Genomic DNA, 12,285 nt, shown 5'->3' with positions numbered 1-12,285 from the left:
TTTGAATATATTTAAAAATGTAACTTGTTCCTGTCCTGACCACGCTGAAAGTTCAGCATCATTACTCCAGTCATCAGTGTCACATGATCCTTCAGAAATCATTCTAATGTTGTGTTTTACTGCTTAAGAAACATTATCACCAATTGCAATGAATTGAGCTGCTTAGTGTTTTTGTCGAAACAGTGTCAGCTTCAAAAGAACAGCATTTATTTAAAATATAAATATTTTTTAACATTGCAAATGTCTTTACTCCCAATTTTGACCAATTTAATGCATCCTTGCTGAAAAAAAGTATTTAGTTTCTTTAGCCCCATTCGCATGGGACTAGTATTATCTAGGGACCTCTGGTGATTTGTAATAATAATAATGCAGAGAATGTCTGTGGTCTTAATCCCGTGCGACTCGGCCATGTCTGTAATTTGTAAAGTAAAAATTCCCCCGCAAATTACCTACCATATTTCGCTGAACACCGAGGTCCTGTGACGATAGTAGTCCCGTGTGAATCGACATCTCTGTGATTTGGCCAGGATTAGGCGGATCGTATATCATTTTTGCAAGCTTTTTTTCTTCCTGTGAGCATTTCTATCTTTATCTTTCACGAAGAATAAAGTTTGCATTCATAATAAATTATACTTTCACTTTAGAATGAGTATCAATTTGGGATTAATCTGATTGAATGGTGTGTTTAATATTGACACCAATACTGTTCTTAATGAAAAACAGAACAGAACAGTACAGTCCAATGACAAGCTTGTTTAAATGGGCGCTTTTACATTTAGTTTTGAAACTGAATCTTCCGCTGTATATTGTCAACCTCTCACTCGTGATAAATGAAATCTGACTACTGCCGCTGGTCTGAGCTCAGTTCATGGCGTCTGTTCGCTGACTGAACGAAATTATGTTTATATATTAGGCTACTGTAAAATAATCAAAACGATATCGATGCCTATTTATAATTTCATACAGCTATATAACAAAGTCTTGACATCATATCCGGGAGAAGTCAGTAAATTCGAGTAAAATCACAGGCTTTGCTTATCCTGTGCGAATGCGGCACGCAAAACTAGGAGAATTCATAGGAAGTCTCACGACCTCTTATAATATGACTTACGACCCAATGGTTGAGAAACACAAACTAATGTGTGTTATCAGTTCTCAATGCCAATACTGGAAAAAGACATTACCATGACGGAAATTATTATTAAATCCAAACAGATGGCATGTTTCTTAAGAGTACATAAAGTGTGTTAGTATTTGTCTTGGATCATTTTATAGGGGGTCGTGAGACTTCCTATGAGTTCTCCTATTATAGAATTTCGTATGTTGAATCATTATTGCCGTAACTTTCTAACGCTGATTCTAAACTGTCCTATCACAATAATGTATCATTGCTGCAAACGGCTCTTATTGGACAAGGTCCTACTCTCTTTACGTAAGCGTTTTACCCCGTTGGTTGGTAACGACAGTGCGCTCGAGATGCCAGACTTACACTGTACGCAGCCACGGCCTGTTAGCTCGAGACCTGAATTCCTTCTGGATTCAAACCAGACACGAATATCCAGAACTCGCAGATCGTGCAACATAGTTTCTCTTGCCATTCAGCACCACCTTGCCATTCAGTTTTGGCCTCATAGCCTGCATAATTATTGAAAAAAATGTGTTTTCATGAAATAATGGTAAAACTTTACAATATGGTTCATTAGTTGAGAAAAAAAGTTGAGAAACCCTGAGTTAGCATATGCGCTTATATTTGTCAATGCCAATATGCAATTTGCAGAGCCTTGAGGATTGTTGCCATTGACACAGTGCACTATGGATAAAATGAGTGATGTGAATTGGACACAGACACATGCTGGTCTTGCCAGAATGAGATGCATTTGTAGTGAGATGTGCGGTGGTTTAATAAGAGAGAGAGAGAGAGAGAGAGAGAGGTATGAATGTTCTCCATTGTTTCGTTTCTTTGTGTTGATGAGTCATCAGTGAGGTCATCAGGGTTCGTCGGCTCCACAGACAGCTGACTCTGACAGCTCTACACCACAGTATCACTGATTCTTCACAGAAAATGCTTTCCTTCCAATGACTTCTGGATCATAAATGCAACATTTTCTAGAATGTAAAGTTTCCTTTAGAGGCTTTAATAAACGGTTACAGTGGCAGGTGGTTCAGAGGGGTTTTACAGGGGCTGTATCCAACACTTTGGTAGCATTTCATTTTTCCAAGTTAGTCCTTTTTTTGCTGCATCAAAAGTTATTTTTAATTTAAGTAATTGCATTAATTCCTACCTCTCTCCGACCTTTAGAATTAAACAGGCTGTTTTTGTTAGTATAGTGGTATGACCAAAATCCAAAGGAAAAATAAGATGAATGATCTTGTACATGAAGACAATAAAGCAAAACCACTTTTCTGAATATTTTTATAAGAATACTTTTCATTCCAAGTTATAAGCATATTAAGTAATAAGGGAAATAAGTGCTAAATGGTCATAAATGCAGATTTCTTAAATGTACAAAATGTTTAATTTCAAGTAATTTTAAGCATGTCAAGTATACTTTTAAACAAAACATTTTAAAATAAATGTTCCCTTAATTTTTAGGTGAAATGGCATGGATGGATGCAGGTATATGTTATCTATGTTGTGTATGCATAGTTTAGTTTCCATAAATGATTTGGTGGATTGGAAAGGAAGCTTTGCTTTATGAACATCAGTGAATGGCACATCTTACTTTTAGAGCCAGAAACATCCGTCAGAAGGTCAGAGTGATAAATAATTTGATGTCTGTCTCTCTCAGGGCTGCGTGTGCGTGTATCAGATCTACAGCGTGAGGCACAGCTGGAGTCTGAGCGCTTGAAGGACGTGGAGTCTCGCCTGGCTGAGGCTAGCAGAGAGATCAGCACCAAAGAACAGAGTCTGACACGCACCCAAGACCAGCTGACCCGCGCACAGACCCGCATCACACAGGAGACTGACCGGGTAAACGCACACACAACTGTTTAAACCAGTACACACTCACTGTGAAAAATCAAAAGCTGAATTTTCAGCAACATCACTCCAGTCTTGAGTGTCTTTCAAAAATCCTTATTTGCTGAAGAAACACTTATTATTAATAAATGTTGAAATTCAGGACTCTTATGACTAGAAAGTTTAAAAAACATTTATTTAAAATACAAATTATTTGTAACATTGTAAATGACTTTACTGTCACTTTTGATAATAATGCATATTTGCTGGAAAAAAAATCTTACTGACCCCAAACTTTTGAACAGTAGTGTATGTGTTCATTTAAAATTTAAAGTCCCAGTGAACCGGAAGTAGCAAGTGAGTTTTCTTCAGTGCTGTGACGTATTTCGTAGTAAAGTGGAATTTCAAACAGAGGGCAGGGTTTGACCTCAATGCTCCTCCTCTACATCTCACGCTCATAGCAGATGAACGTTTGGAGGGGAGTGGTTACGCATTTTAAACCGCAAGCTGTCAAACTGACATCATCTGAGAAGGACCGGAAGTAACTTTTCAGATTTTGATTAAAGATTACCACGGCAAACAATTTTTGTCTGTGTATTTTGTACTGTGTAACTTGCACGGATGAATTAACAAATTAAATAAGATTGATTTTGATTTCATCAAATTTTGATTTTGATTTTCAGTTTTGTAAAATATTAATTGTTGGTTTATGATGCCAAATGTATTAACTTTTTGAATTGAACCTTACTATATAATCAGATAGTAGATTTTTCAGGCATTTTATGAAAATATTATGTTTTCATTTTCTTAAAAATAAGTGTCTGCATTGTGTGCTTTGAATGTTTAGAATATGTAGTTATTTTATACCTGTGTGTGTGTGTGTGTGTGTGTGTGTGTGTGTGTGTGTGTGTGTGTGTGTGTGTGTGTGTGTGTGTGTGTGTGTGTGTGTGTGTGTGTGTGTGTGTGTGTGTGTGTGTGTGTGTGTGTAGGTCCAGACTGCTGAGCAGAAAATCAAGCAACTTCAGGAGGAGCTGAAGTGTCAAAGGCAGAATGCTGAAACCAGCCGCTGCAATGCAGAACAGCGCAGGAAAGACTTGGAGAGAGAACATCAGAGGGTGAGACCGCACATGGACGTTCCTGCTCTTCCCTGCTGCCAAATCTACAGCTCCAATGCAATTGTATTTTAGCTTGGAGTTGTGATGTTGCAGTCTTGGGATTGATTTTGTTTAATTTTTATTGCACTCTTCACAAAGTGTGTTATTTCAAAGCAGCTTAACAGAAAACTCCTCCTTAACATCAGTACAGTAACTAAGAGATGATTGTGATTTTGTGTTTTTAGGAGCTGTTGGAGCTGCAGAGAGAGAGACAGGCTCTGGAGAGACAAAATCAGCAGGAGAGCAACAGACTCAACCAGGAGATCCAGCAGGCCAGAACACTTCACCACACACTGCAGGCGCAGCATGACAAGGTACCTGGGCTGAAGAGGGACTAACTGAATGTAGCGGCCCTATTAAAGGGATAGTTCACCCAAAAATGAAAATTAGCCCATGATTTACTCACCCTCAAGTCATCCTAGATGTACAGTGCCTTGCGAAAGTATTCGCCCCCCTTGAACTTTGTGATCTTTTGCCACATTTTAGGCTTCAAACATAGATATAAAACGTAAAAGATGTAATTTTTTGTGAAGAATCAACAACAAGTGGGACACAATCATGAAGTGGAACTAAATTTATTGGATATTTCAAACTTTTTTAACAAATCAAAAACTGAAAAATTGGGCGTGCAAAATTATTCGGCCCCCTTAAGTTAATACTTTGTAGCGCCACCTTTTGCTGCGATTAGAGCTGTAAGTCACTTGGGGTATGTCACTATCAGTTTTGCACATCGAGAGACTGAAATTTTTGCCCATTCCTCCTTGCAGAACAGCTCAGTGAGGTTGGATGGAGAGCGTTTGTGAACAGCAGTTTTCAGTTCTTTCCACAGATTCTCGATTGGATTCAGGTCTGGACTTTGACTTGGCCATCCTAACACCTGGATATGTTTATTTTGGAACCATTCCATTGTAGATTTTGCTTTGTTTTGGATCATTGTCTTGTTGGAAGACAAATCTCCGTCCCAGTCTCAGGTCTTTTGCAGACTCCGTCAGGTTTTCTTGCAGAATGGTCCTGTATTTTGCTCCATCCATCTTCCCATCAATTTTAACCATCTTCCCTGTCCCTTCTAAAGAAAAGCAGGCCCAAACCATGATGCTCCCACCACCATGTTTGACAGTGGGGATGGTGTGTTCAGGGTGATGAGCTGTGTTGCTTTTAACCCAAACATAACCTTTTGCATTGTTGCCAAAAAGTTCAATTTTGGTTTCATCTGACCAGAGCACCTTCTTCCGCATGTTTGGTGTGTCTCCCAGGTGGCTTGTGGCAAACTTTAAACGAGACTTTTTATGGATATCTTTAAGACATGGCTTTCTTCTTGCCACTCTTCCAGAAAGGCCAGATTTGTGCAGTATACAACTGATTGTTGTCCTATGGACAGAGTCTCCCACCTCAGCTGTAGATCTCTGCAGTTCATCCAGAGTGATCATGGGCCTCTTGGCTGCATCTCTGATCAGTCTTCTCCTTGTATGAGCTGAAAGTTTAGAGGGATGGCCAAGTCTTGGTAGATTTGCAGTGGTCTGATATTCCTTCCATTTCAATATTATCGCTTGCACAGTGCTCCTTGGGATGTTAAAAGCTTGGGAAATCTTTTTGTATCCAAATCCGACTTTAAACTTCTCCACAACAGTATCTCTGACCTGCCTGGTGTGTTCCTTGTTCTTCATGATGCTCTGCGCTTTAAACGGACCTCTGAGACTATCACAGTGCAGGTGCATTTATACGGAGACTTGATTACACACAGCTGGATTCTATTCATCATCATTAGTCATTTAGCTCAACATTGGATCATTCAGAGATCCTCACTGAACTTCTGGAGAGAGTTTGCTGCACTGAAAGTAAAGGGGCTGAATAATTTTGCACGCCCAATTTTTCAGTTTGAAATATCCAATAAATTTCATTCCACTTCATGATTGTGTCCCCCTTGTTGTTGATTCTTCACAAAAAATTACAGTTTTATATCTTTATGTTTGAAGCCTGAAATGTCGCAAAAGGTCGCAAAGTTCAAGGGGGCCGAATACTTTCGCAAGGCACTGTATATTACATTCTTCTTTCAAACTAATAAAAGTTGAGTTATATTAAAAACGTCCTGGCTAATCAAGCTTTATAATGGCAGGGATTGTTGCTCTGTTTTTTAAGTCCATAAAAAATGCATCTGTCTGTCCAATAATGTTCTCCACACGGCTCAGGCGGGTTAGCAAAAGCATGAAGCAAATCGTTGCATGTGTATAAGACAAAATCTCAGTTTTTTTATATTAACGTTCTGGCCTATTGCGACGTCTGACGAGCATAACATTTTTATGGACTTCAAAAACAGAGCAACAATGCTATTTATAAAGCTTTGATTAGCCTGGACTTTTTTTTATATATATATATATATAACTCAACTTTTATTCTTCTGAAAGAAGAATGTCATATACGCATAGGATAACTTGAGGGTGAGTAGGCTAATTTTCACGACTCCGCCGTGACGGTGATTGACGTGTTATCTGGTGCGCCCGAACTTCATTTATCGTCTGAGGGAAAGACGCACAAAACAAACAAAACAACCTTCGCAAACATGCTTTCGACACAGAGGAAGACTTTCATTTTTTTTGCTCAGCCATATTTATTAGAACCGGAAATACATGGACAAAGATCTAAGAGCTAATAACATGTCAGAAGCGTCACTGCAGAACACTGTGAACACGGATTGAAAGCATGTCACACGGACTACTTTGATGATGTTTTTATTACCTTTCTGGACATGGACAGTATCCCATACATACATTTTCAATGGACAGAAAGCTCTCGGACTAAATATAAAATATCCTAAACTGTGTTCCAAAGATGAACGGAGGTCTTACGGATGTGGAACGACATTGGGGTGAGTCATTAATGACATCATTTTAATTTTAGGGTGAACTAACCCTTTAAAGGGATGGGTCACCTGAAAAGGAAAATGCTGTCATTAATTCCTTAACCTCATGTCGTTCCAAACGACAGAATTAATTACATAATTTTAATTTTCGGGTGAACTAAGCCTTGTCTGTGAAACTGGGGGATAGAGCAATGCAGTAATGTCTTGTCTAGTGTTTAGACGTGCACCACTTGTCACTGCTCACTTCTATTTTTTCCTTAAATAGCTTCAGTGCAGCCAGATACTTCTTGCTTGTAATTTGCAGAAACTGCTTGTTTCCAGAAGGCTAGCCTGATTTTAGTTTATCTACTCCAGAATAAACTGTAGCTTCTGCTCTCTGTCCACTTCCTCGTCTCTCTTTATTTTTTCTGCCTTTGTCTCATGGGAGCTCTCCAGAACGGTTGTCGGTTGGTCAATGCACTAATGTCACCTCTCTCTCTCTCTCTCTCTCTCTCTCTCTCTCTCTCTCTCTCTCTCTCTCTCTCTCTCTCTCTCTCTCTCTCTCTCTCTCTCTCTCTCGCTCTCGCTCTCGCTCTCGCTCTCGCTCTCGCTCTCTCGCTCTCGCTCTCTCGCTCTCTCTCTCATGCTCCCACTGCTTGTGTTTTCTCACACAATTCTATTCCTTTTTTTTTCTCTTTCTGTTTTTCCTCATCAGAGGACACTAGAGCGAAGGTCAGTGTTGTAATCTCAGTGTGATTGTCTGTTTGAAACTCATAGCATGTTTTTTCAGAAATGTCTTGTATTCTCCAGAGACATTGGTACAAGGAGATATGGAGAGGATGACTAAGTTTGGTGTGTATGTTGGTTGTAAAATACCACCCATAGACATATTGTTCACTGATTGGTGTCATAGTAATTCATGCATTTAGCAACTGAAAAAAAAAAGTCTTGTCTGAGCCCTGTTTTATTGACATTCTTCTAGTGCTGATAAGATACCGTGTGTTGAGACATGTCATACACACATGTCAATACAGAGATCAATAATGGTGTCTATGCTGATGGGACACAAAACTGATTCAAATGACTTTGATGGAATGTGCTGTTTTGACTGCTACTTTACTTATTTCCCTTCCCTTTAATATATTTTACATGTTTTTAAATCTGGATAGTGAGCACAAAATATTAGATATGTGGTTTGCATGAATGTCTAATTCACATGAATAAGCCTTTAGATTCATTTCAGTAAACTTTGGTCTTAAAAAAAATTGCATGGTTTGTACATCATCTGGTCTAACTTCAAGATGTGTGAAAATAATGTTTTGCATTTACATTCCATGAATAAATCTCATCTTGTTTGTCACAGTTCCTATAACATGGGTTTGTGTGGCATCCTGCATGAAAATGAGTGACATGACTCAATCTGCCACACAAATGGCGCACTCTTTCTCTTGGCATGCAGTCTAATCTTTCTGCTGACTGTCTTTCTCTCAGGTGTGTTTGCAGAAGCAGAGTTTGGAGAGGGATCTAGAAGATGTGAGAGGAAAATTGAAGAACACAGAGAATGACCTGAGAGACAGTCAAAAGAAAGAGACACAGACTGAGGCCAAACTCATGGTACAACAACATGCAAAATCACACTGACCTGAGAGACTCGAACTGAGTGCCCTAGTGTTCAAAATTTTGGAGTCTGCAATAATTTATTTATATTTTTAAAGACATCCTTCTTTTTATTTAGCAGGAATGCATTAAATTGATCAAAAGTGACAGTAAATACAGTATAAGGTTACAAAAGTTGTTTTTTTTAAATAGTGATGTTTGCACAGTATCTCTGTTTTTATTGTTTCTTATCAAATAGTCTCTTATATTAACCATTTTTCTTTCTGCGGAGGTCATTAAAAGGAGACTTTTGGATTTGGTTAGTCTTTGTTAGTTGTTCTGCGTTATATTTAGGGGCGTGAAAATGTAAAGTCGATGTCCCTGCAATAACAGACTGATGTGCATCTATAAATTGTTCATTTAAGAACAATGTGCAAATTAACTGCAACAGTGGAGCCGCAGACTTCACATAATTTTGAAAATCCAGCGTTTAGTGGATCCTGTTAAGCTGGTTATCACTGTGGTAAACACAACAACGTTTTCCTTCCACGAGGGAGTTTGGCAAGGAAGTTCGTCACGGCATGTTTTCAAGTGGACTGTTAAAAAACGCGACACGCTCGTCTCTCGGACATCCTGTAGAATTCAACCAATCAGATGACAACTTTGATACTTTCTGAAGTGTTTTGAGAAAAGTGTTCTATATGCATCAGACGTTCAGCCAACTGTCTGTGGGTGTGATGTCTGAGGCTGAGACTAGGCTTTGGTTAACTTCTAGGGATATTTATCAGTATTTAGGTGCACATAGGTCAGAAATCAGCCAATCTGAATTACCTGTCACAGTGTCTGTAGTCAATTAAACGCTGGGCCTCTGATAGTGGCCGGGGGCGTGGTCAGCACGAACAAATAAAGGCCGGTCTCAAATAAAGGCCGGGGGAAAAGGTGTGGATAATCTCCTAAATACCGTTAATTTAATGTGCATTCAAGTTCATCGTAATGTTCAATAGGATTGAGCCATGACGGCTGACCGACGTCACGATGGAGTGAAACCATCCTGATGCCACATGCCACGATGCGATTTCTGAAAATGCCGTGTGAGGCAGGCTACAAATATCGATCTTAACAATGCGCGCGTCTTAATCAGCTCCCTAGTTCACAAGTCAGGGCACTGATCAGGGAGTCAGTCCATTGACTTACCGGTATGTTCTGATCAGTGCCCTGACTAATGAACTAGGGAGCTGATTAAGACGCACCTAATATTAGCCTCTTGTCTTTATGTCTTAAGGTGGTCGCGCACAAGCCTCGAAGCTCAGCTCCGCGCAGCACCGCGTCTCACGCTTTGTTAATACTTTCACCTGTCTCCGCTGACTGCGTGCGCTCCTCCCCAAACGGACGAGGCGTTTGTACTTGATGTGCTTGCCGTTGTGCTATTCTTTGAAACAACAGGAAAAAGCATAGAGAAGAAGTGGGCTAATGTACTCAGGTGATGATATTTATTTTAGAACATTTCACCAAAAACCACATTATTAAAGAATCGTGTAAAACTCAGTAAACCTTTGCTTGATATTATTACTTGTGACATGAGAACAAAATATGCACTAAAATAACGATCTTTTAAATATTCTCTAAATTCACTAACCTTTAGTGTCGTGATTTATTTATTTATTTGATTAAACATGGATCTTTATTTAAAATGGCTTATTCTGGTTTTGGAGGCTCGTTCAGTAAATATAAGCACCTAATGTGCAAACTGGGGGCCGGTGTGATGAGACATCATGCTCGGCTAGATTCGCCGAGAACTCGTTCATCTTTCGGATGCGGTGCTGCGCGTGGAGTTACAAAAAATGCGTATTATGTTGTTGTATGGTGATATTTTTGCAAATGTTTCTTAAATAAATCAATGATATTTGTCCACTGGAACGATCACTTTAAATTGAAAACAGTTTACTTAAAGTCAATCGATTAAAATATTTAATCGCGATTAATCACATGATTGTCATGAGTTAACTCTCGACATGGACTGGTAAATGGACTGCATTTATATAGCGCTTTTATCCAAAGCGCTTTACATTTTTGCCTCACATTCACCCATTCATACACAGACGGCGATGTCAGCCATGTAAGGCTCCATCCAGCTCATCGGGAGCAGCTGGGGTTAGGTGTCTTGCTCATGGACACCTCGACACTTGGTCAGGTGGAACCGGGGATCGAACCACCAACCTTCTGGTTTGTAGACAACCTACATGACCCACTGAGCCACTGCCGCCCCACTGCTCGACATTTTTAGCAATTATAAATGTGTCTTAAATTAAGTTTAAATTCCTTTTTAAATACTTTAATCAACATGGGTATGGACAAATATGCATGTTTTATGCAAATGTACATTTATTATTAGTGAAACAATACTTATTCAATAATAATCAATAATACACCATGAAGACTAGACGTATCAAAGTTCACAGATGTTTATCAAACAAATTGTTCATGTCTCTTAAGCCTTAACGTAAAATTTAAGAATAAGCTGTGAATTCTCTCATTTTAAGAATATAAGGGACTTTTTACAATGGCAGTTTAATTCAGAGCAGGGCACAGTTCGAATGAAAAATTGGTTATGTGAAAGCTGTCACGCGGACCTGTGAGCACACCAGTATCACACCATACCTGAAGGAGGTCCCTATTCCACCAGTAGGAATATAGTGCGGCCCCTTTAAGAGATCTGCATTCCCTATTGAACTGCTAGTATTTTGTGTGTGTGTGCCGAACTGTGCCGCGATTCACCTGAACATTGTGAGTAACAGAGACTCGGGAGTGCTCTTGTTCAGAAAAGGAACCTGTGCATTCGTTTTAGCTGAATGTAATGTATTTAGTTCAGTAAAACACATGTACTGTAAGTGGTAATGGTGTTAATGATTTACCTCAGACATGATCGAGAGTGAGCTTCAGTGCGTCGCGCTCGGACGGCAGAGAATGTGCTCAGTAAAAAAACGTAAACAGTCTAATAAAAGTTAAACTATGGTAAAATATGGTAGCTTGTAGGCAACTTTACTTTTGGTTTAGAATAGTAATGTTAATGTCAACCCTTTTCTTTCCCTATTAAGGTTTGCTGCTGCATCCTTTGCGTCTATGACTGCTCTCACTTTTTCCAACTATGGGCTATGCCACGGATCAAACAGAAAATGTGCGCTGCTTTAACGCGCGTTAATAAATTTAGTGCCGTTAAAATTAAGTTGCGTTAATTAATTAGCGTGTTAACTTTGACAGCCTATATATATATAATATAATATAGTTTATTTATTTATTTATTAAAAATGGGGGGAAAAATCAATGTTGAATTTTGCTATGCTGGTTAATATTTTTTTTGAAAACTGATACATTTTTCAGTATTCTTTGATTAATGAAAAGTTCAAAATAATTTTTTTTTTTTTTTTTTTTTTACATAGAACTCTTGTAGCAATCTAAAAGTCTGTACTGTTACTTGGTGGATGCACGAGCAAGTAATTTCTTATTAAAAATAAAAAATTGTAAAAAATATTACTGGCCCTATACTTTTGAACAGAGAGACCCAGACATAAAGAGGGACACCGGTGAAGCTCCCAGTGCAACAATACTGTTATGACTCAGCTGAATATAGTCTCAGATATAGCACCATTATCTCCTTAAGACTTCTGTTTCACACTGGGGCTTGGGTTTAAGCGCTTTATATTTAGATGGTATGACTTACAGTAGACTTGCAATGTAAGAGT

At 38.8% G+C, this 12,285-nt stretch overlaps 1 protein-coding gene across 3 annotated transcripts in view; it reads left to right on the top strand.

Annotated features, from left to right (window-relative positions):
- Window positions 1-12,285, top strand: part of si:dkeyp-115e12.6 (centromere protein F) — a 29,468-nt gene that overhangs the window by 7,655 nt on the left and 9,528 nt on the right. For all 3 annotated transcript variants that reach the window (XM_067457021.1, XM_067457023.1, XM_067457020.1), the window contains exons 7-10: window positions 2,790-2,971; window positions 3,949-4,074; window positions 4,299-4,427; window positions 8,441-8,563. In XM_067457021.1, the coding sequence (XP_067313122.1) occupies window positions 2,790-2,971; window positions 3,949-4,074; window positions 4,299-4,427; window positions 8,441-8,563 (560 nt within the window). The remainder of the gene's footprint in view (window positions 1-2,789; window positions 2,972-3,948; window positions 4,075-4,298; window positions 4,428-8,440; window positions 8,564-12,285) is intronic.

The sequence above is a fragment of the Pseudorasbora parva genome, chromosome 11, assembly GCF_024679245.1.
Source record: "Pseudorasbora parva isolate DD20220531a chromosome 11, ASM2467924v1, whole genome shotgun sequence".
Taxonomy (NCBI): Eukaryota; Metazoa; Chordata; class Actinopteri; order Cypriniformes; family Gobionidae; genus Pseudorasbora; species Pseudorasbora parva.
This window is presented reverse-complemented; position numbering and strand designations above follow the sequence as displayed.